The 24,949-nt window shown below is 31.1% G+C and overlaps 5 protein-coding genes across 6 annotated transcripts; 4 read left to right on the top strand and 1 right to left on the bottom strand.

The window, feature by feature from the left end:
- The first annotated feature begins 691 nt into the window (after positions 1–691).
- Positions 692–2,960, top strand: LOC124839268 (Phosphorylase superfamily protein). The gene is made up of 5 exons (XM_047315027.2): positions 692–902; positions 1,562–1,629; positions 1,720–1,875; positions 2,299–2,523; positions 2,625–2,960. The coding sequence occupies exons 1-5, from the start codon at positions 692–694 to the stop codon at positions 2,958–2,960; spliced, it is 996 nt and encodes a 331-aa protein (XP_047170983.2).
- Positions 2,961–4,114: 1,154 nt separating this feature from the next.
- LOC124839278 (DNA-directed RNA polymerases II and IV subunit 5A-like) lies at positions 4,115–6,138 on the bottom strand. The gene is made up of 3 exons (XM_088111665.1): positions 5,685–6,138; positions 5,129–5,242; positions 4,115–4,467 (listed from the first exon to the last, which is right to left on the bottom strand). The coding sequence occupies exons 1-3, from the start codon at positions 6,063–6,065 to the stop codon at positions 4,342–4,344; spliced, it is 621 nt and encodes a 206-aa protein (XP_087967791.1). The 5' UTR covers positions 6,066–6,138; the 3' UTR covers positions 4,115–4,341.
- A 1,367-nt stretch (positions 6,139–7,505) lies between these two features.
- Positions 7,506–9,741, top strand: LOC124839277 (peroxiredoxin-2B-like). Its single transcript, XM_047315040.2, has 3 exons — positions 7,506–7,803; positions 8,278–8,357; positions 9,322–9,741. The coding sequence occupies exons 1-3, from the start codon at positions 7,649–7,651 to the stop codon at positions 9,573–9,575; spliced, it is 489 nt and encodes a 162-aa protein (XP_047170996.1). The 5' UTR covers positions 7,506–7,648; the 3' UTR covers positions 9,576–9,741.
- Positions 9,742–13,243: 3,502 nt separating this feature from the next.
- On the top strand, positions 13,244–16,528 carry ROP9 (RHO-related protein from plants 9). Of its 2 annotated transcripts, none has more exons than XM_047315039.2 (8): positions 13,244–13,591; positions 13,876–13,963; positions 14,063–14,172; positions 15,190–15,253; positions 15,347–15,411; positions 15,532–15,597; positions 15,687–15,793; positions 16,295–16,528. In XM_047315039.2, the coding sequence occupies exons 1-8, from the start codon at positions 13,493–13,495 to the stop codon at positions 16,320–16,322; spliced, it is 627 nt and encodes a 208-aa protein (XP_047170995.1). In that variant the 5' UTR covers positions 13,244–13,492; the 3' UTR covers positions 16,323–16,528. The 2 variants fall into 2 exon arrangements, with proteins under 2 accessions (XP_047170995.1, XP_047170994.1); XM_047315038.2 differs by having other exon boundaries at positions 13,287–13,591; positions 16,292–16,528.
- A 5,641-nt stretch (positions 16,529–22,169) lies between these two features.
- Positions 22,170–24,472, top strand: LOC124839250 (cyclin-dependent kinase F-1-like). Its single transcript, XM_047315003.2, has 2 exons — positions 22,170–22,855; positions 23,310–24,472. The coding sequence occupies exons 1-2, from the start codon at positions 22,388–22,390 to the stop codon at positions 24,225–24,227; spliced, it is 1,386 nt and encodes a 461-aa protein (XP_047170959.1). The 5' UTR covers positions 22,170–22,387; the 3' UTR covers positions 24,228–24,472.
- Positions 24,473–24,949: the final 477 nt, after the last annotated feature.

Genomic DNA, 24,949 nt, shown 5'->3' with positions numbered 1-24,949 from the left:
TCTATTAAATCATTAAAAAATTAATCAGTTGTATCTTGCTCACATAACTGTCATTCTTAAATAATAATTAAGTTTGATATTGATTAGCTTACACCAAATTATAATCAATGTGAGTTGGATAGTGATTAGGCTATTGATAATTTGAGGTTCATTTTAAAATCTATAAATATATATTTAAGGTGATATGATAGGTGATAACTTATTACGCATTAATTATTAAATTAGTCTAATTTTTTCTGACTTTGATATCAAAATATATTATGGAAGTAAGACAAACAGTGAAGACAAACATCTTGACACTCACTCTTATTAATCCTGTAACCGAAACAAGACTTAAAACTCCATTGTCATTTTATTATTTGTTTCTAACATTAGAAAAGTAGACAAAAAAAAAATGAATAAGTACGTGTTTCACCAAGGAGGGTGACGTCTGAAATATTTAATTGATTATAAAAGATGAAGAAAACGAGATTGTTGTTGCTTCCCAAATGCATTCATGGTTTATTTCAAAATCAACAATGATTAATTATACTAAGACGTCACCAGCAAAATGACATTTTTAGTTTAAAATTTGATGTGTATTTAATCTTTTACGTGGTTGACCGATATATGTTCCATATGAGTGTTGTTTTAATCTATAAAAGGAACCTTAAATCTGTTGAGAACTTGAAAGACGTAACCATTGAAGAGAATGAAGTTACTAGGTTCATCTGTGTTGTTACTGTGCAGTATCATGATGGCAAATGGTACAATTTCTGAGCTTTCATGGAGACAAATTAGCATTATCAATGGTGAAGGACCATACATTGGTATAGTGGTGCCAAATTCCTTTGAGTTGGATCCTCTTCTTCGTTCATCAAGCTTTCAACCTCATCACAACTTTCCTTACTTCAATTATGCAGGTAACTTCATCCTAGCTATGAAGTTCGAACACGTTTTGTATTCAATGTATATCGGATACCAACACACATACAACATATATAGATAAAATATCTGTGAATTTTCTTTTTCTTATATAACTATGTACATGTCAATATATATAACACCAATTTATAATAATATAAATGGATACAAACACCACCTTATAAGTCGGTTTTATGAGATTAAGTTAGACTTGAAAGTTTACTTTTTAACATGGTATAGTATCATAGCAACGTTAGAGCCTACCTTAACAAGATTTGTGTGGATATATTATTTCACCCGCTATCGGACCACTATCAGATTACTCATTAATGTTTAGTCTCGATATGTATATACTTCGGCGTGGTGTTGGAAGTTCCACAACGACTAGAGATAAGACCAATTTATAGTATATAAGTGGATGCAAACCTCACCTTACAAGCCGATTTTGTGGGATTGAGTTAGACTTAAACTTCACCTATTAACCCATATATATATATATTATAAAGAATGAATGTATTTGTCATTATTATTCAACTACAGTGCTCAGAATATACAGTCATGACAGATGATAAAAGTAAACAAAATGCACGCATTCGGCACAATATAAAAATGTTAGAAATTTTCCAAATATTTGATATTTTTCCGTTTGACAATGCAGGAAAACATTTTCGTATTGGTGTATTGGAAAATAAGAGGGTTGTAGTTGTTATGTGTGGATTGGGAATGGTAAACAAGCTTTCTATTCTACACTTCATATAAACTTTTGGTTATATTTCTCCTTTTGTTTTTTGAATCTTTTGGCTTGTTTCTGTGTAGCTAAATGCAGGTATTTCAACCCAGTTGTTGCTTACTTTATTTGATGTGAAAGGAGTTCTTCACTATGGAATTGCAGGAAATGCTAATCCTAAACTCCAGATTGGAGATGTCACTATTCCACAATATTGGGCACACACAGGACTTTGGCATTGGCAGGTACAAACCATTCTATATATATATATATATATATTTTGAAAGTTCTATGTTGATGAAATATAAAACCAAATGTATAGTATATAAACGAAGACAAACTTCATCTGAGAAGGTGGTTTTGTGAAATTGAGTTAAGTTTAAAGTTGAATTCTTAACTAGTTATCGCTGATAAGTTAAATTTAAAGTCAATTTCAAAACAATATATATATAATATTTTTCTCATCTTAAAATCATATGAAAAGTAAATAGAATATAACAATTGTAGTGTGTAGTACTCAAGAATCAAAAAGTGAGTGCATGAAATCATTAAAAGTAAACTATGCCCTTTGAAGTGCTTTTTAAAACTGTGTTAGAAAAGTTTGAGCAAACATTGAAATAAGGAAGTATACATAACTTGATTGGATTTTCTGTAATATAATTGAGCAGAGGTTAGGAGAAGAAAATGGAGATTTCAACACAAAATTTGGTTATCTTGAGTTTTCCGATTACAGTAACAGCACAAAAGATTTCAACACTGATACAAATCTTTTGAACAAAGTGTGGTATCAACCAGAAGAACTTTTCCCTGTGAATGGAATTCCAGAAGCTGGACACCACATTTTCTGGACTACAGTTGACAAGACTTACTTTAAAATTGCAGGAAAACTGAAGGTAATTAAGTTAATTAAACTCATGTTAATTATCATTTACCTATAATTGACTTTCTAAGAAAAGCTCAAAAAAGGTCAGTATAGAATGCTGATTTTGTGCAGAATGTTAAATTGGAGAGTTGTGTCAACACAACATGTTTACCAAGGAAGCCTATTGTGACAAGAGTGAAGAAAGGAGTAGCAGCCAATGTGTTTGTTGATAACAAAGCTTACAGAGAATTTTTGTACTCCAGATTTGATGCAACTACTATTGATATGGAAAGTGCTGCTGTTGCATTAGTCTGCCTCCAACAAAAGAAACCCTTCATTGCCATTAGAGCTTTATCTGATTTAGCTGGTGGAGGTTCTGCATTGTCCAATGAAATAAACGTTTTTGCCTCCTTAGCATCGCAGAATTCATTTGAAGTTCTTGTCAAGTTCATATCCCTGTTAAATTAGTAGCCTAATATCTTTCTTAAAAAGTTAAATTAGTGGTCTAATGTCTTTCAAATAATGTGTTACCAATTCATAGATGTTGTTTACACGATTGTGGTGTGCTAGAAAATAAAAGCATAACCAAAATTGTTTGAATACACACCATAATTAGATGGCATGAAAATTTAATTGCTAAAAATAGAAAAAATAAATTATCCTAAAAAAAAAACTGAAACAATTCTCTCATATTATAAAACAATAACTTTTTGCTATTGATTCTCTCTGCCTTCAATCACATAAAAGGTGAGACGATTTTAAATTTTAGTTTTGAACTCGATTTCGTCCTTATTTAGTTATATGGAGAAACTCAAATAACATATTATCTCTTTTAAACTTTTCATTTATTTACATTTTAAATAAATCATGTGTTGAATTATTATTCATAGTTTTTCTGAGAAGGTGATGCAAATGTTGACAGACATGGCTACCTTGTTAGTTTGAATACATGTCAAAGTGCTGGTTAAAGAAAGAAACAAAGGTTTCACAATGCTGAATGGTGTTTGATAATACCATTTTTCTCTCTTCTGATCCATATACTATTGAGAAAGAAAACTTAAATACGAGCACAAGCAGTTACATAAGGACACAATTTGGACATCTTGATTCTGTATAATACAACCAGCTAAAAAATCACTGCTAAAACGAAAAAATAAAAACAACAAAAAAAATCTTCTTTAAATGTCCTTGCAGTAACATAAATTTGGGTGCAAATTATCTTTTAAAAGCCAGAAAAGTTCTTTCAATTATTGTGAGAAGAGGATTTGACTAAGAATTGATCATCAGTAATTAAAGCAACAAACTTAAAAGCACAATTTCAACTAAATTTGTTCACAGAAATGCAGAATCAAGACAAACAAATCAAAACTGAAACACCATGCTTCTCATCAAACATTGGATTGATTAGAGATGAAATACGGAGAATGAGAGAGCCAAACAGAGAGAGAGAGAAAAGAAGCAAGAGAGAAAGAGTATCGTCGAGGTTCAGAGAAAGGAGTGCAGGAAACTCTAAATGCACATCTCTATCCCTTGATTTGCATCTAAGTCAACATCAACAACCTAAATAGACAATTGGGAAATAGGAACAAACAACCAACTTCAGGAAGACAACATTCCAGAAATGACAAAATATATGAACCTCCCCTTGCTCTCATCTGAATTACCAAAAGAAATTATTGGTACATTACGGAAAGAAACAGAGCTCCACATAACACACTCACGACTGTTCATAACAGCATCAATCAATTTCGATATAAAAATGGGACTTTGATTCCACAAGCTTCACATCCCTGCCCATTACTATGCAACATATCCTAAAAAGTAATGTAGTCAATAAGTTATAACATTCTTATACAACAAATCTATATGTAACATATCTTCCAGCAGTTTCACTCGGCCGAATAATCTTCACAACTTGACCACGTTTCAATCCATAATATCTTGCTACAGGATCTGTCACCTGAATCCTAGGTAGCTGAGATCCATCCCCACAAAATAAAGGCACCATGTCAGCATCAAACAGAAATTTGAAAAACAATACTAGATATGCAACCCAAAACAAACACAGAAATAAACCAGAGTTTAATTTTTAATTTACTCAGTGTTTAAAATTTTTACACTAAATATGAATTTTAAAGTAATCCTTACAAAAATCAACAATCTTACGAATCCACCATTGGATAATAATAATAAAAAAACTAAAGTGAAAACTAATGCATTATAATTAAACTTAGACAAAAATTTGAGTAAAACACTAAATGGGGATTGAGTGACTTTTTCACATATCTTTACTTAACTTTGCTCAATTTTATCCGGTTTCTTTTGTATATTTTTTTGGAATAATGAAGTTGGTTATTCAACCCATTGAAAATTAACCAAAGTTAAGGAAAAATATAACTGAATCCGTCGCCCACTAAATTAATCACAAAAACATTCTCGTATCATTCAATCGATTTTCCAAAAACAAGAAAAATATATATTATATTTCAGTGCCTGAATTTCTGATCATCCATCATTCTAGCCCTTATTTTAATGATTTCAGAACACCAAGAAAAATTGTTTGAAACTATACAATCTCAAAGAAAAAATCGATATGGCACGCTAAACATTTTCACCAAGCGAAGACAGTGACCAACCTGAGTTTCTTTCACAGTGTATCTCTCAATCAAGGTTTTCTTCTCAGCGTCAGTGAGAACCTGATGTTCAGGGACAAGTTCATGCTCTTTAATATTCACCAGCAGCTCCGCCTCCTGAAACAATACTCCAACATAAAACTCACATTCACAAAGCACAAAATCAAAATTGAATAAAAATGTTATGCATATAACAGTATACCAAGAAACTATCATAATAATCAACAATGCCTTAATGTTTTTCAACACTATTATATTTATCGCTATCATTATTATTTAGTTTATTACATTACACGCTACGCTCATAAGCAGACTTCAGTGATTATAAAGTGTTATGTTTTACAAAAGAAACAAAAACTATTCTACTTAAACAGAACCCCAATAAATTAAAACAAACAAGAGAAGGAAAGAAAAACCTAAAACCCGAATACCCGACCCAGATGAAAAAGTGGGTGGTTGACGCCGCCAATACACAGGTCGCGGCGCCCTGTCTGCGACGGGTGAATTTGAATAAAACATTGAAAGAGAAAGAGGCAGAGAAAGAGAAGGGGAAGGCAACCTGAAAAACCTCCAAGTGAAATTTGGAAGAGATTTCGCTGATGCAGGTTCTGGCGAAGGGGGTAAGGTTGGTCTGAGTGACGAGAATGGCTCTGTAGACGTTTTCGGAGTTCATGCGGTTAGTGTAAGTCTTCATGGTTTTGACGCCGACCTTGGCCTCCTCCGGGAAGAAGACGTAGATCTGGTCGCCGGAGTTGTCCTTCTTGGACTTGTTGATAACGAGGTCCTCACGTTTCATGTGCTCGCCGTACTTGGATTTGAACTCGTGCTTGGACATGTTGATCTCGAAGTCCCCCACCAGGAAGCCTCTGTCCCTCAGCATCTGCATCACCGTCTTCCTGATTCGGAAGAGCCTCGAAATTTCTTCATCAGGAAGCACCATCTCCTTCACTTCGCTTTTGCTCCCAAATTCTCTTCTTCGAAGTTACCTTTCTTCGTTTGCCCTAAAGTTTGCTCTTTTAAATGAAGGTGAATACGCGCCGTAATAGGTTTCCAATCCAATTGGGTCAAAATAAATTCAGTTTTTTTTGGGTTAAATTTAGTTTGGATTATACTTTATGAGGAAAGTTTTAGACTACGAAATTGATTCAACATCATATTTTAACAATTATTTAATAATCTTTTTACAATATAAGGTGTCATTTTTATTTTTTTCATTGATATGTATATTTAAAACAGACTAATCACACGTTATCAAATAAATTATTGTTAAAAAATTATAAAAAAAATTATTAAAAAAATATTTTCCAAATTGATTTGAGAGATAGAAGGTACTTGAATGAAAAATTTACCTCTTTTTCTTAAGATATTTTAGAGTAAAAGTAAATAGATTTAAGGATAAAGTAGGTTAAAATTTGTTAATGATTTCAGTTATACGATGGATTAGAAAAACAGTTTAATAAAAAAAACAATATTATCAAATTAACTTAATGTTAAAAAGAATATAAAATGATATTTGAATGAATTGGATTTATCTTATAAAAATATATTTAAAGGAACAATTTTTTTTTTCAAATAAATAAATAAATAAATATTTTTAAAATGTGGATTATATATATATATATATATATATATATATATATATATATATATATATATATATTATACTTATCCGTGTATGATAATTGATACTTACGAACAAAATATCTAATTTACACAGCAGTATTATTTTTATGACGAAAATAGTTTATAATTTTTTATTTTCACAACGTTTAATACATATATTTTAATTTAAATTTATAAAACAACAATCATATATTTATAATATTTTTAAGAACTTTGGAATATTTTTCAATAGGCATAATATCATATTACTTTCAAAATAACCATGTCTATACATGTTATATAATATTTTATTTAGTTCAAAATATTTTTCCATTAGTATTCCCTTCAAAATATATGTATATATTTAAGTATGTAAATATATTTATAAATTTCTTAAAAGAAAATATAAAGAATACTAAAAGCACGTGATTTATTATATTTAGGAATTATTAATTACGAGTAGAAAAATAATATAATTTTAAATATGTATATATATTTTTGTTTAAAGTAGAATAAAAAATTTGTGTAATAGTTATTAAAAAATTATTTAGTTATTTTTAAATAAAAGAAATTATTTATTTATTTAATTAAATAAATAAATATTTTTATTTTATTAAAAAATAAAATTATCTCATTAAAAAATGAGACGAATGAATTATCGTCATCATTAGTTCTAAAATGGCTTTCACATCAGAAATAATATATATTTTAGTTTAAATAAAAACTATTTTTTTATGCCACCGCTAGTGACTCCACACAGCCTCCTCCCTTCTAGAATCTTCCATATTGGCAGTTCTTTCGATGTCTGATTGACTGATACACAGCACTGTTTCTTATATAGGTTGGATCCAGTTTGTGAAGCAAGAATAGCACAACACAAATTCATAGTACACCATTTCCATCGTAATCATCGTCGTGAATATGGCTCCAATTGCTGTGGGAGATGCTATTCCAGACGGCATTCTGGCTTATTTGGATGATGAAAACAAACCCCAATCTGTTTCCATTCACTCTCTTGCCGCTGGCAAGAAAGTCATCATCTTTGGTGTTCCCGGTGCCTTCACTCCTACATGCAGGTCCTCGTTTACCCTTTTCTCTTTATGCTTTCCAATCTTCATATCTGAATCATACAAGTTAAAATAATCGGAAAAACCTTCGTGGGTATACCAGATTCACCCTTTTGACCCCCAAAGTTTCAGTATTTTTAATGAAATGTGAACTTATGTTTATTGATTCAAGATAATTTACAACTGGGGTGCTCAAAGTTCTATTCTTTTTCCTTATCCAGTTTTTGTTTCAAGGTAAAATTCCCCTTTTGAGTAAAATTTGTCGATGTCGAGTGTTAACAAAGCAAAAAATAAAAGTGACTCCTAGACAGAAAAATATAAATCGTGGGAGTTATACGATGAATCGGGTGTTAGAGAATGTGTTCCTGGATCCCCAATTTTGGAGGGTGCTTTGCTGTTTCGATTATTGCGAGGTTTTTTGGATCATAAAGTAGAGGTGGTGGTATTTAAACAGTTTGGTCTTAATCTGTGACTTTTTAACAGCTTGAAGCACGTGCCTGGCTTCATTGAGAGAGCAGAAGAGCTGAAAGGAAAGGGTGTGGATGAAATCATCTGTATCAGTGGTAAGTATAAAGGATGAACACATCACTCTTTTTACTACTTTAATGTGCAATTCAATATCAGTATTAGCATAAAAATATGAAATGGGTTGCTTATTGGTTAATTTGAGTCGGAATGGTTAATTGCTCAATCAATTGATACTGATGGTGTTAAGTTCTTTATCCAAGAACCTAGGAAAAACTCACTCCTTACTCTTCAAACACACACTCCGACAAAGAAATGCTTCTTTTATTCACTTTCAATCAACAGAAAGAATACAGAGAGCTTAACCTCTCCCCCTCAGGACAATGAGTCCTGATCAACAATTCAATAAGGCCAAAAGATCCCTCCCCCAAACTAATCACAACTATTTATACAAGTTCAAAAGCTTTTCCCCGCTCCCCCTAACTGCCCAAACAGTTAGACCAACTAACTATTTTTCTTTCTTCTCTCATAGACTAATAACGGTCTAACAGATGGTTTAGTGTGTTGTGGTATGTGTTGACCTGCGTTTGAAAAATCTTCCCAATTCTTAGTGTTGCATGGTTTAATCTAAACTTCCAACAAGGTACTTGTCTAGAAAGTTGAAATTCACCAACATTTTTGCACTTCTTGAGCCCAGAAGACTCCTCCAAGGCTCCAATATACCAGGTTTCTTTGTAAAAATGGATTCCTAAATCCAAATAGCTCGTTGTCTGGTTGTTAATATACTAACCAACCACTGATTGTTGATTTGTTCTTATCATCTTTAAAACTGGAAAAGCTTGCATGCAATGATTTTGAATTTGAAATTGTTTAATCCACAACTATGATGAATAAATGACCTTGGTTATTTACTCTCCTTATCTTCTTCTGTTATATAGATTAAATTGTAGAACACTTTATGACAGACACTTGGTGAATAATGAGTTAAATCGTGATCATGATGCAAGTAACGAAAGTGTTTGTGAAGTGGCTAATTTGAAGTTTGGTTTGATTATGTTGCAGTGAATGACCCCTTTGTGATGAACTCATGGGCGAAAACTTTCCCAGAGAACAAGCATGTGAAGTTTCTTGCAGATGGTGCTGCGAAATACACCAATGCACTTGGGCTTGAGCTTGACCTGACAGAGAAGGGGCTTGGTGTTAGGTCTAGGAGGTTTGCTCTGCTGGTGGAAGACCTGAAGGTGAAGGTTGCCAATGTTGAAAATGCAGGAGAGTTCACTGTCTCCAGTGCTGAAGATATCATCAAGGCTCTTTAAACCCTTCAGTTGTGGCTTAGGAACCGTTGTTCTTTCATGTTCCTGTGACTCTTTTGATGCCAAAACTTTCAGTACAAACATTTTCATAGATGTAATTGTGTTGTGTGCTTTTACAAGGGCATGATGTGGTGCATGCTATGGAAATAAATAAACTTTTTAGCTTCAAGTGTTTTGGGGTGTTGGTGTTTGAAAACAACTCACATCAGTATCATGTTTCACTTCTTTCTGCCATTCATTACTCAGTCTACGATTTGCTGTTTTCTGGTGAAAGAAATAGTGTAAGTGGGATATGAAAACAATTAAACCTAAGAAAACATAAGGTATCTTTCCTACACAAAATCATGAAAGACGAGGAATAAAATAAAACATGGTAGAGTCCATGAATTTTAGCTCTTTTTCTCTTAATTCTCTATCAAACAAAATAGGGAAAATATTTAAAGTTCTTCTCTAATCTCTCCTTAATTATTTTTTTGACAACATAAACTTATTAAATAAGCAACAACTTGCAGACATTAATTCAATTTACTGTGAGTTAAGAGAACTCTTAAATGTACTGACAGTGCTCTGTTTCAAAACGCATAGCGTTAATGGTAAATTATAAATGAACTTGTTTGATTAGATTTCTTTTTGGTAAAGTATACTTAGAAAAAAAATTTCACAAGATGTATTTTATTATGACAACAGTTACAAATAAAAATTTTAATTAAATTTTAAGTTCATCATAAATTTAGATAATTTTAATTAAATTATTATTTAAAAAAATATATATGTTGAGTATTTAAACTTTTTATATGCTTTAATTGAATCCGTATCATTTAATTTCTTTCTTACTTAAGTGTTTCATATAATAAATCAAATTCTACAATGTATTATAATATAATTTCTATATTTAAAATAACGTTTTATTTATTTTTTATACAAACTATTTCATAATTTAATTTAGAGATGAAATATAATTTTTTATAATAATTTAAAGAACATATATTATATCCATTTTTAAAAGAATATTTACAGTTCGTACAACCATGTATTTTACAAACAAGTTCACGTGTTACATCGTAAATTAGTAGGATCTGGAGATTTGTGTTGACTGCATTAAAAAATATATGAACACATATTGTTATTTTATTCACATTAAGTTTGTGTCACTCTTATTTATTTTTTATATAGTTAGTTATAGATTAATTGAAATTATAGTATTAATAAATATTTTTTTCTTGTTTTATGCCATAGACATTATGTAATTATAAGAAATTAGGTTGTTACTTTGAATGTGTATTAAGTATTTTAAAGTAAATCACAAGATTTTGAAAATTTTCAAAATATATTTACTCTTTTTGTTATTTTTTTATATTATTATTATTATTATTAAAATTTCTATTATTTATATTTTTTTAAATTAAAGAAATGTGCTTAAAGTATAAAATATGATGTAATATTTTTAAAGATTAAATTTTTTTTTGCTTGAAAAGTTACTAAAAATAATTTAAATTAAATTATTGTTGTATCATATGATCGTAAAGTTTTCGAGAACCGTGAAATATTAAGTTTAAGTAAATTGAATGAAGAAGTTTTAAAATCTATAAATACAGAAAGTAAGTAATTGAATTTATTAAAAATTCAAGATTGTCATGTAATATTTTATTGGATATATTTAACTTAATTGAATATCAAATTGTTTTTACCATATATTCATTCACTCATCTTAGAAACTGAAGATGAAAATTAAAAACAATTATAATGATGATTTAAGATAATATTTAAAGAGAAAAATAATTATTTTATTTTAAAGATGAAACATAGTTTTGTATAATAATTTGATTATAAAAAAATATTTAATCTTATTTTTTAAATATATGAATAATTTTATCTAAAATTATATAATTTGAAGTAACCTCAAAAAAACTTGGAGGGAGTTTCTTTCTTCCTTTCAACAACAAAAGAATAACACAAATCAAGGCAAAAACTCTTATCAAGACTGATATTCCAACACATAACGCTGCAGAAAAATGACGTTTGTCGTTTGCACGACAATTGGCATCAAACCTGACATCGTCGTTTGTCACATCTACTAAAACTTAACGTCATCCATCTTTAAGGATTAATACTAAGAGTTTCAAAACTTCGAGAACTAAAAACTATCAAAATTTGGAGTAGAAACTAAAACTAAAATTGTGTGATACTTAAGGGATGAAAAACATATTTAATCCAATATTTTAATAACGAAATAATGAGTGTCTCCATGGTCTCATGATGAAGTATTGATGAATTTTAATTTATTATCTGCAGTGTTTGAGATTGGGAGAAAACAACAACTTCAAACGGTTCAATAAATTTGAATATGTCAGGTTGTGAATTTTGTTTTCTATCATTATCATTAATAATATGTTGTTGTTCATCTTCATTTTCTCTTTCTTCACGAAAATTGAGATTAAGAGGTGGATTAATAGTTAATACACCGAAATAAGTGAAAAGCAGATTATGTATAGAAAGTGGTGTTTGAAAATAAATGAAAAAGTATTGACATGTGTGCGTTTTGTTAGTCGTTTGTGTTCTGTCACTACTGCACAAAACAACTTTATTCATGTCTCAAAACTGGAATTCTTCTTCTCCAAGTAATCATCGGTCAAAATCGAGTTTGCCGAGAAAACAGTACAACAATTTAATATTTTTTTATGCACTGATTAATTCTAAATAAATTTTGAAAAAATCATAATTTAATAATACAAATATTTATTATTTGTTTAGCCTATTATTACGTAATTTTTTGTAAAAAAAATTATCATTTACTGAATTTATAATTCTATCTGTTATGAAATTAGTTTCTGTATATTATATCTAAGCATAAGTAATATATATTAAAAGTTATATATTAACTAATAACATTTACAATATATAAATTTTATCTTAAAAATTAATTTAATTTAACATGTTCAACTAAACTTAAAATTAAGTTCTTTTAGTTTTTCGGCATTTTTTATGAATTAAATATATTTTTTGTTTTTTATTTTTAAGTAAAATTTGGGATTAATTATATTTAAAATTTTGATTTAATTTAATTTTTCACTTAAAAAAATGTGTGAATTTAATTTTTTTTAACTATATTTTAAATGATTTATTTAGATAAATTTATAATAATATTTGAGTTATTTACATTTGACACATTTAATAAAAATGTTTGAAAAATTAAATATACTTAATATAATCTAATTTAAAAGACTAAATCTACACACTTTTAAAAATAAGAAACTAAATTTATTTAAAATTTTAAAAAAAAATTAATTATCATTTACTGAAACTTAAAAAATAAAAACATATTTAACTTCTTCTTTTATTAAACGAAATAAGGATAAACTAAGAAAAGAATAAAGAATTAGCATTATATTGAAATTATTTGCAATATGATTGTTAGCAGGCGCAGGTTACAGTTGGAATGTGAAACAGTGATTTGAATTTGGTGCAGAAAGTAGTGTATGGTGGAGCAAGTAAAGAGCAGTAATCAGTCACTAATGAGATGTAGTTGGAAACCAACAAATGAAGAGGTTTGGCTTAGCATGCATAGGTACCGTTTGATAGAGGGCCCCAGTGGATGATTCAAAAATATTTCTGTTGGATTTGAAATTTATTGAGTGGGACGAAAAAGTGAGCAACAGCAACGAACACAGCACCATTTGACTAAACTAAAACTAAGCTATTACTATATAATATGCATTGCAGCTCAACCCTTTTCTCTCTCACCATTTTTATATTTCTTGTTTCTTGAAACTATAAGGAGGCTATTTATCTATCTCATCTCACACACCCTTCAATGTAAACAGAGAGACCACACTTTCTTAGTTCCAAACTCAACTTTTGAGGCTCTTTTATGCCTTGTTCTGTTGCAGCTCAACCTTAGTTTACTTAGCAGTTTTCATACCATGAATGCTTCAAAGTTCATTAAATGTGTCACCGTTGGAGATGGGGCTGTTGGGAAAACCTGCATGCTCATTTGCTACACCAGCAACAAGTTCCCCACTGTAAGTCTCTTTGGAAAACTCACACCCCTCCATCAAAGATGCTTCTTTTATTCATCAGACTCTCTTTTTCTTTTACCATTTTGTAACTTTGGAGGTGTTTCGTGTGAAAGGTGCTTTCTATGCAAACTCACACTGTATTGGTATCTGGGCTTCAATGTGTTGATGTGTTTCATTATCTTTGTTTTATCTGTCCAGGATTCAAATGTTGGTGATGAAACCCTTCTCTTTTTATTTATCATCTAGCTCACTATTTTTTTCTTTTCTCTTTTGTTTTTGGGTTGCAGGATTACATACCGACAGTATTTGATAATTTTAGTGCCAATGTTGCTGTGGATGGAAGTATTGTGAATCTGGGGCTATGGGACACAGCAGGTACTGGGAGCTTCCCACTTGAGTCTTCATTTTCCAAAATCTGTGTTTTGATTGTTCACCATCCTTTAACTCTGGATACACTTTTCACTGTTTTAAAAGGCCAGGAAGACTATAGCAGGTTGAGGCCACTGAGCTACAGAGGAGCAGACATTTTTGTCTTAGCATTCTCACTGATTAGCAGAGCTAGCTATGAAAATGTTCTCAAGAAGGTTCGTATTTATCTTTTCTTTCTCTTGTTTTGTATGTTATTTCCTCTCTCTAGTTTTGGATTCAACTTTGCAGAAAGTGAGTCTTTTCTTTAGCCTTTCTATGGATGAGGGGACAAGATGGGATGAAAGGAAAACAGAAATTAAAGAATTAAGTTTATGATGGAAAATTGAAAATATTTTTTCTCTGGGACTGCACATAAAACAGAAATGAAGGGAAACATTTTCTATATTATTGTGTACTTCCTTTTTCAAGTTTCTGAAAAAATGTCGTTTGCAACAGTTGTGTTATGTAGTATTCCTTTCCCAATGTTAAAGTGTGCAATTCAATTTTTGATATTTTAGAAGAACTGTCTTTCATAAGCTATTAAAGTATTTAAACCAATAACGAAAGTGTACAGCATATATCAATAGGTTTAACATTAAAATAAGATCACAGGACAGAGAAATCAAGTTGCATAATGAGAGTGGTTGGTTGAAAGCAGCTACAATGATCACTGGTTTATGTTTACTCTTCGGTCTTTGATTGATATTAGCCCCAATGTCTCTGTTGACTTTTGGCTATTGATGGCTGCATAAAGAGCTAGAAAATCACCATAGAAAATTAAAGAGGAAAAAAGCTAGAAACAGGAACGATGTAAAGAGACAGTGGAACAAACAGGTTCAATCTAATTCATAAAAAAATTATACACAAGAATTTTAGCAAGCAACTGAATTAATAAACAGTTATTTTATATTTCATAACAACTCTATTTCAATGAAATTTTGAAAAATGGAGAATTTTTTTCTTAAGATGATATTTCTATGCCCATATTCCAGCAAAGCCTAAGTCTGTAGCTGTTAGATTATTGTTTAGGTATGTATGTGGCTTTACTTCTATAGAACGTGCACATTTTCATTGTATTAGGCTATTAGGAGTTATCAATAATGGACAGTTTTCAACAGAGCATTTATGTGCTCTTAAACTTTTGCATTAATGCCCCCATAACTCATTTCTGCATTCCTTCTTTTCTCTTTCAGTGGATGCCAGAACTGCGTAGATTTGCACCTAATGTTCCAATTGTTCTTGTTGGTACAAAGTTAGGTAAGCAGCAGCACAGGCAAAAATTTGTAATTTTTAACGTTAATTTTAGAGGGAAGAAGTTAATGACATAAAGTACTGAATTGTTGGTTTTAGATCTCCGTGAAGACCGGGGTTATCTGGCTGATCACATGGGATCTAATGTCATAACATCTGCTGAGGTTTACATTTTTAATTTGCTTCCTTCATTTTATTTTGTGATAAGTATGAAGCAAATTATGTATTATGTTTAGAAGTAAAGAAAATGATACCGTTTATCAATCATGGCACATTGCTAATAGGGGGAAGAACTGAGGAAACAAATAGGTGCAGCAGCTTACATTGAGTGCAGTTCAAAGACTCAACAGGTAGTAGGTTTAAATTTAACTATTTTAGTTTTTATGCACTACTCATTGTTGCTGTGACTTAAACTTATTGCTGTATTTGCATGATTTAGAATGTCAAAGCAGTGTTTGATACTGCAATTAAAGTTGTGCTTCAACCTCCAAGGAGGAAAGAAATGGCTAGGAAGAAAAGGCATAGAAGGTCTGGTTGCTCGTTTGTGTAAGTCCCTTACTCTACTTTTGAAGCATTCTTAAAACCATTGATCTCTCAAAGCATTTGGTGGGTGGAATTCATGATATGATGTGTGTAGTTTGAGAGACTTTCCTGATGTAGAAACGAAATTGCTAGGCTAGGTGATGTTGCTGCTTATGCAGTGAAATCCTGCTATGATTGAACAAAGATATAAATAGGCTTTGATACCCCCAAAAAAGGAAAGAAAAGAAAAACACTGCAAAAGAAGACAACGGCACTGAAGTAGCATTGAATAGAGTGGGATTAAGATCATTCCCTCTGAAAGAGCATTTGATGAATGCCCTTGACCTTAGATCACTACTCAAGCTTGGTGCATCTTGGGATGGAATAGGAGAAGCCCATAACATGTTATTTTACTTGCAAATTTCTATCATGCCTGCTGAAATTTTATGCGACAAGAACATGATTTATCCTCCAGAGACATTTAACTATGTATGTTAACATGTCTTTTTTACTGTCTGACAGAAGTATTGTGTGTGGAGGTTGTGCTGCTTAACACATCTATTGCACCGTCACTTTTGATATGGATGTTATTTTGCAAAAGCTTCAAGGTCCAAGTGTGGAAACCTGACATCTAATCACAATTTCAGAATGTGTGTACCCTTATGCTTGTATTGTAACTGGTGTAAGATAGTAATATCTAGTTATTTCCTCTTCACAAGGCCACTGAAGGGAATTTTTCATTCTCTCAGTTGTTATTTAGGGTGTGTTCGTTTGGAGTGATTTGGAGGAGATGATTTGGGGGAGATGATTTGAATGGATTTGAGTGGATTTGAGGGTAATTTTTTTGTTGTTTTTTTGAGTGGATTTGTGGGTAATTGAGAGTGGATTTGGAAGTAAAGTTTGTGAAAATTAGTGTAGGATTTGATTGATGTGATAGATTTTAAAAATTAGTTTAATTGATATAAATTGAAGATTACCAAAATGTCCCTAGTTATAAAATGTTATTTATAAATGTTATATTTAATTGTAAAATGTTTATAAAGAAAAAAAAATTATGAATAATTTATAAAATTAATGTTTAAAAATTTAAAAAACTAAGTAATCAATTTTTTTTAATAAATTAGAATACTAAATAATCAATTTATTAAAAATAAATTAGAAAATATAATAATCAATTTATTAAAAATAAATTAGAAAATATAGTAATCAATTTATTAAAAAAAATTAGAAAATATAATAATCAATTTATTAAAAATAAATTAAAAAATATAATATATCTAATTTTATTAATATTAAAATAATTATAAAAAAACTTGAAAAAAAAAATAAATAGGAAATCGCGTAACCGGTTACGCGAACGCGTAACCTGTTACGCGAACGCGTAACCGGTTACGCGAACTCGTAACCTGTTACGCGAACGCGTAACCTGTTACGCGAACTCGTAACCGGTTACGCGAACGCGTAACCTGTTACGCGAACGCGTAACCGGTTACGCGTTTCTAGCGTTTCTTAACCGAGGGCACACGCGACATTTCGCTCACAATCCGCGCAAATCTCTTCACAACCGCGAGTGACTGAACAGTGCAACCATCCCGCATTTCATCGCAAATCCGTCCGCGCATTTCACTCCAAACGAACACATAACGAGCTGAATTCTTCGCTCGCAAATTCGCATGAACAGTAAATTCCGTTCATGCGAACACAGCCTTAGGCATGTTATGATGTATTTATCATTATATTACCAAATCATAATGGGAACCTTTGTATTTTTCCTTCATTTGCTTCATGCCCCTATAAAACTTTTCGGAGGGTATAATATATAATTATATAATGATATAATGACATCCTAGAAAACTATGCAGAACAATTTCTCATTCCTTGGCATTTTGCATTATCCACTTATGACCTTTTCTGAGTTTGCACTGCCTTTCATGTGTTGGTTGTTATGAGTATTGAATCTGAGTGCATTTATGGTTGCAGTAGTCTGGTACTTTTGGTTAGGAGAAGTATAAATGAGAAGTGAGAGAGAGTCTCTGATGAATCTCCTGCAGCCTGCAAAGCCTGTGTTTTACTTTTTAAAGTCACTGGTCCTTTTTGGTGAGTTTGAAAGGGTGGCAGAAAGGGGTGTGTGGGCTTTTGGCAATGACTGGTGCTTGGTTTACCTCTTCGAGGAGCCCATGTGATCACTTGTCTTCATTGCTGTAGGGCCTGTGCCACCTTCGGGGAGTTATGTCTCATGTGCCAACAACTTCTGAGGACCCCACACAACCTCATCATACTCATGGTGCTCTGTCGTAAATAACAAAGTGGGGACATCATTTTTGAAAAGTTAGATTATTCATGGTTTTAGTAACGATATTTTGACAACATTTTAATATCATCTATGTGTTATTCAGTGATCGGTGTTTATGATTATTATTATTGATTGTGGAGTAATTTTGGACCAAATGACACATATTAAAATTATTGTCAAAATACGTTATCCTTTTAGTAACACAAGAGTTAACTTGAAAACTACAATTGGAATCTATCATCTATGTTTGTTCAAATTAATAAAAGTAGATAAGTTTAGATATCGTTTTTTATATAGACTTGCATTCTTAAGAAAATGATGTACATTTTCATAATATTTGAACAAATTTGTTCAACATATATAAAAAAGACATCAAATTAGACCTATTTTAATTAAGCACAGAGTTTTTAGTTTGTAGAGCCGTAATTGTTTTAAGTTCTGTTTTCTAACAGATGGTCATGGATTTCAAAGATGCATTACAGAGTTTGTGAACAGCGTGCAAATTGATTCTTTTATGAAGAAAACTGTGACATGGTTCTGGCAGTCAAAGAGATATGGTGGAGACTTTAGATTCATGTCTTCTCCATACAGTTAAAAGTACTCTGTGATTTCTAATCATGTCACCTCTTTTGTGAGCAATAATAAATGATGGAGCATCAAAGCATGTTTCACAGAACAATGTATATTATTCTCATGTCTTCAGTAATCTAGGAATCAATGTTTTCAATCTCTTCCTTGCTTTTAGCAGATTACTACATAATAGGCTCAAATAACAAAAAAAAAAGAAAGAAAAAAGAACACCACGCGCATTTCATGCATGGCTTTCTGGGAGTATACTACAATTGAAAAATTATACTGGTGATCAAATTTAAAGTTTTACTTTATTTGTATGAAAAATTGAAAACAAACTTTAGGACAGTCAATATACATAAATTTTCACAATATCTGAATCGTCTTTATACATTTATTTTTGATATTTTCTTAAAAAGTTTCTTACCATATATTAGGTATAAACAAACTCATATTTATCTTTTCTTTTTATATTATATAAGATTTTGTCTGTGTCTTAACACAAATATAAACAAATAGTAGCATAAAAAAAACACTTATAATACTGAATTTAGTTTTTTCCTTTTTCACGGTACAAATTCTAGGACAAAATTGTGAAGAATTGGTACAATTGTGCAGGTATTTAAAGCAGGATACCGTTCATAAGTAGTACCTGTTGAATAGTTTACATCATGTTTATAGCTACAGTAGCCTTTGGAGTATAAAACACATATGTGAAATTTATCAAAAGTAGCTTTCTGCAGCAGTAATTAGTCTCTAAGAAACGTCATAAAGTGCGACACAATTCCTTCTCCTCAGGCCAGTATTCCTTTCACATTTGATTTTGTGAAACCTTTTTCAGATTCAAAATCTACCCAAAAGAGATTATCTTTTACAAATTATTCACTTCAATAATTTCCTTTCTTCTTTCTGCAACATTTTTTTTAGTTAAATACGTTTTTAATGTATAAACTTTAAGGGTTAAATATGTTTTTAGTCCCTAAACTATTGACCGTTTCTGGTTTTCGTCCCTGTTTCAAAGGTACAATTTGGTCCTCATTCTTTTCGAAACGTTCGTTTTAGTCCTCGGAAACTAAACACTGTTTAAAAATTTGGTCCTCATTTAGCAACAAATGAGGACTGAAACCAAAATTCCGAAGACTAAAACGAACGTTTCGAAAAGAATGAGGACCAAATTGTACCTTACTTGAAAGAGGGACGAAAACCAGAAACGGCCAATAGTTTAGGGACTAAAAACATATTTAACCCAAACTTTAACACGAAAGTGAAATTTTCCCGTGTCTAAAGTTTGATTCTAAACTTTAAAATAAACTAATATAATTAAAAAAACATATTTAATAATTTAAAAATTTTAACATAATTAAATTAAAATAACTATATTCATTATTTTTTAAATTTCGAATAATAAATCGCACCATCTTTTTTTTTAAGTCTCACGTCGACTAGAAATAAAACCAATTTATGATATATAAACGAGATGCAAATCTGTATAAATCAATTTTGTGGAATTGAGTTAAATTTAAAGTCCATTTTTAATATTTTTCTTACTTCACAAAATAGCATAATCATTTTCAATCTCTCACTCTCCTTGGTCCAAAAGACAGTTAAAGAAAAGTTAATAGAACAGGCAGGTTTGTTTTAAGGTTTAGCATTTCATTACAATAACTTGAGAATCTGTCAGAACAGCCAGGTTTGTTTCCTGCTCATGCATGCATGTGTTTATTCCTGTTACCTTCTTTTATCTGTTTTCATTCAGAAATTTATAAGTTCTAAAATGTCAATAATAGCATTAGTTTAATCTAATAATAAGGTGTACTAACTATCATCAAACTTTAATACTTCATCAAACTATTAAACTTGTACTGTTTATAATGTTTACAGCTTATGTTTTTCTCCCCAATAATTTTGTAGTTTAGTTTTCAGTTTTTACATATTTTATTAATTAAAAAAATTCGTATTATATATATATATATATATATATATATATATATATATTAATTGTACAAATTTAATTGTGGCCATGCAATTGATAAAATAATGTTGTTCCTTGGAAAAAAATTATGACAAAGCAATATTTGTTTTCGGATGCATGTCAACACTTTTATTACATATTAATAAATTATGCTAAAACTTAAAAGCATAATAACGAACGAATCAGTGAAAAATGAAGGATAATAAAACTCGTAATAATAATAATAATAATAATAATAGTTAACCAGAAAATGTACATGGTGATTAAGTTCTTAGATCAATTGATGAAAAACTATTTATGATATTTTATTTTAAAATTTATGAATTCTCTGTATAATAAAAATAACTTTACTTGATTTTGACCAAAATATCACAGATAATAAAAAATTCTTCAAATATATAGTAGCACGGCTATATATTTACTATAATTTTAATTCAATACTATTAATTAATTGAAACAATTTTATTTAATTGAAAAAAGCTCGAAACTCTGTACCTTTGACGTATTGCCCATCCATCACAAATCAACTATTAATAAATAGTTTGCATCAATTATTTAATAGAATAGCATGTTTTAACGCTATTTTTTCCATGTAATTAGTTATATTTCTAATATTATAAAGTTTTTTCTTTGGTTAATCATGATGCATAGTAAAATTATTTATTGTGCTGGTTATTTTAAAAATTATATAGATAGTATAAAAGAAATATACTAGTAAGAATCACAATTGAGTTTTATGACTGAACATGAGATTAATCAATTTATATTTATGACGTAAAAAACATACTATTTCTTTAAATTATTAGTAATAGTGTATCTGCTAGCTTTTCCGTTTTCAGATTATCACAAATAATGATGTATGATAAGATTATTAGTTCATAATATTTTTTAATTAAATAATAGTTCAAAATTCTTCCACTAACAACACATAAACATTAAAGCTTAAAATTAAATAAAAGTTAAATATGTCTGTAATATTAAACTAACAGTGTGAAAGTTTTACTCTAATCATATACATCAATTATCGTATACATAAATATTTGTTTTATGTTTTAAGTGTGGGAGTCAAAATCATTTGTTTACTGTTTTATAAGTAACCATAAATTTGAACGTGTATTAAATATAATTACTTGATTTTTTATCTTAAAATTGTATTTATAAATTTTTTATTAACAACAATCTAATAATAACTTAAATGATAATAATATTAAATGTAATGTGAATTACAGTTTCAAAAGTAATACATGATTGTACTTATAGTATGCCTAATCGTTTGGATTATCCAATGTTAATCAAACTATATCATACATATTACTTGTTGTAAATTTTTTTTCTAATAACTATGATTTTAGTATTGGTCAACTTTTTATATCAAAAAAATGCTTAATGATTTTTAAAAAGAACATTGTCTTTACTATTGAGATTTAATGTAAAACAAAATTTGATATAAACCAAAGCTGTAAGAAAATATTTATAATTAATACATTACACAAACGGAAAATTATTCAATTGAGTCTTCATAACGTAAATAAAAACTGAAAAAATAAAAGTGTTTGATTATTGATTTCATTGTTGTTTTGGTAAACATATATCAAAGTGATAAAACCAGACAATCCCAAACGTAAAAGAAACATTTTCCTAAATACAACAATTTAGAAAAGGACAAAGCAAAGAAATAGTGTGAAACATTCAGACCCAAAGACCATAGCCATAGTCAACACAGTTTCCTTCGTTCTTCTCAATTCACCAACTAAATTTTTGTAAAACTTTGCGTTGATCACTGATGGATCCTCCGGCCAAGAGTTGGAGCATCCACATACGCTCCGAGATAACTGCCAAGTACGATGTTATTGGTTGGGTCGGGTCGGGTGCCTACGCCGACGTGTACGAAGGACGGCGCCGCTCGGACGGTGCGGTGGTGGCACTGAAGGAGGTGCACGATTCCCAATCGGCGTCTCGCGAAATCGAAGCCCTGCGGATCCTGAAAGGGTCCCAAAACGTGGTCGTTCTGCACGAATTCTTCTGGCGCGAGGACGAGGACGCGGTTCTCGTGCTCGAGTTTCTCGGAACCGACCTCGCCGCCGTGATCGGAAAAGGTGGTGTCGGAGTCGGTGAGGTTAAGAGGTGGATGGTGCAGGCTCTGAGTGCTGTGGATGCGTGCCACCGGAATATGATCGTTCATAGAGACTTAAAACCCGCGAATTTTTTAGTTTCCGATGATGGGGTGCTCAAGTTAGCAGATTTTGGACAGGTTTAAAGGATAAAGTTTTCGACTTCGTTTTAATCTACTTTTGGGTTTTCTGTTTTTTTGTTTTATGGGATTGTGTTGGTTACTTGATCATTACGTGACTTGTTTTTTTCTTTTCTCTTTTTTTATTTGATTATGTTATGTGGTTTGTGTTAATCTATGATCATGGTGATCGATCGTATTTCTGTGGCACAGGCTCATAACCTTGGTTGCAATTTTGATAGTTTTTGTTTTGCTGCTGAAACCTGTAGTCGATGATTCTCTTCTCTATCTAAAGAATTATTTGAATTTGGATCGGGGAAAATGGAATAGAGGTTGATTTTCATGATTTATTGAGCAATAAAAAATCATCTTATATACAACTTCTATGAAACTTTCATGACAATCATCTTCTACCTTTTTCTTTTTGTCTTTGTTTGCTGATATATGTGAATGTTTAGTTTGATTACTTTTTCAGGCAAGGATACTAGTGGAGTGTGGATTCGATGGTCACCAGGAAGATGATGATGCTTCAAATAGTGAAAGATCACTCCAACAACATCCTGAAGCCATTTCCCAGCTAGACAACTTAAATCAAACTGAACATGAAAACCCAGATCAGAGAACCTTGAGTCATGAAGAATATTTCAGAGTTTTAGATGAGATGAAAACCAAGAGCTACTCTTATGACACTGACAAGGAAGCAAATATCCATGATGGAAACACCTCATGTCTTGCAACATGCACAACGAGTGACATAGATGATGAACTTTGCAAAGGTTCTTTTACCTATGAAGCTGAGGAGGTGGGAGGGAATGAACTTGGCTGTCTGACATCATGTGTTGGAACACGCTGGTTTCGGGCTCCTGAGTTACTGTATGGATCCACAGACTATGGTGTAGAGGTTGATCTTTGGTCATTGGGGTGTGTTTTTGCTGAGCTCTTAACATCGAAGCCATTGTTTCCTGGAACAAGTGATGTAGACCAGCTTAGCAGAATTGTGAGTGTTTTGGGGAACATTAATGAGGAAACTTGGCCTGGTTGTCCCAAACTTCCTGATTATGGAAAGATCTCATTTTTCAAGGTGGAAAACCCCAGTGGTCTTGAAGCATGCCTGCCCAATTGCACCCCTGATGAAGTTTCCCTAGTCAAAAGACTGGTTTGCTATGATCCAGATAAGAGAGCCACAGCAATGGAGTTGCTTCAAGACAAGTACTTCAGTGAAGTACCACTTCCTGTTCCAGTTTCTGAGTTGCGGGTTCCTTTGATTAGTATTGGACAAGGCAAGGATCGCCCTGGAGGGCACAATGAAATGGGTTCTGATTCTGATTTGGAGGAGTTTAGAACTTTGAATATCACTACAACTGATTCTGATATTTCTATTCAAATACCTTGAACTCGAAGGATGTGATGCACCTTGAATACTGTTTTATATTTATTTATAAAAAAATGGAATTCAAGTAGCATCAGATTCTTGGGACAGAATTTGTCCTGTGTTCTATTGGTATTTTATTTGCTGAATATCACTAGTGCAATCCGTGGTTGGATTCTTTGGAATAAGAATATCTTTTGGCAAGAATTCTGAAGAAAGGATAAAGTATTTAAAAATAAGCTTTATAATAAAATAGAATTGTTGTTTTACCATGCTCTCATGTAAAATGTTGCTAAGTGCCAAAATCCTGCATTCCGGTGACAAGGGCAACGTGTCTATTATCTAGCCCGTAGCGTTTAAGCTACGTTCAATTTATGTCGACGGGTGAAATTAAGATGCCAAGTTCGAACTATACTTTTTCCAATCCCATGCTAGAATTATTCCACCGGAAAATTGGTCCCTTGTAATATTGGTGATGGACTTTAAAATGTAAAAATAAGTTGTGCTAATTATATCTGAAAATATGGGCAAATGTAATTCAAAGCTAATACAAGAATTTTGCATTTTTCTTTTTTAATTTATTTAAATGGAAGAGAATGCAAACAAGAAGCTCTAAACCAGGTTCAAACTTCAAAGATTTATTGAGGAATGAACCATCAATTTCATTGATACCCACTGAGGCAACTATCCATCAACAGAAAACAATGTCGTTAGGCAAATTTCATAATTATTTCTTGTGCAATATC

The sequence above is a fragment of the Vigna umbellata genome, chromosome 4 (assembly GCF_029865625.1).
Source record: "Vigna umbellata cultivar VRB3 chromosome 4, Vumbellata_1.0, whole genome shotgun sequence".
NCBI lineage: Eukaryota > Viridiplantae > Streptophyta > Magnoliopsida > Fabales > Fabaceae > Vigna > Vigna umbellata.
Note: the sequence above shows the minus strand (reverse complement) of the source record. Positions and strands in the feature narration are given on the sequence as shown.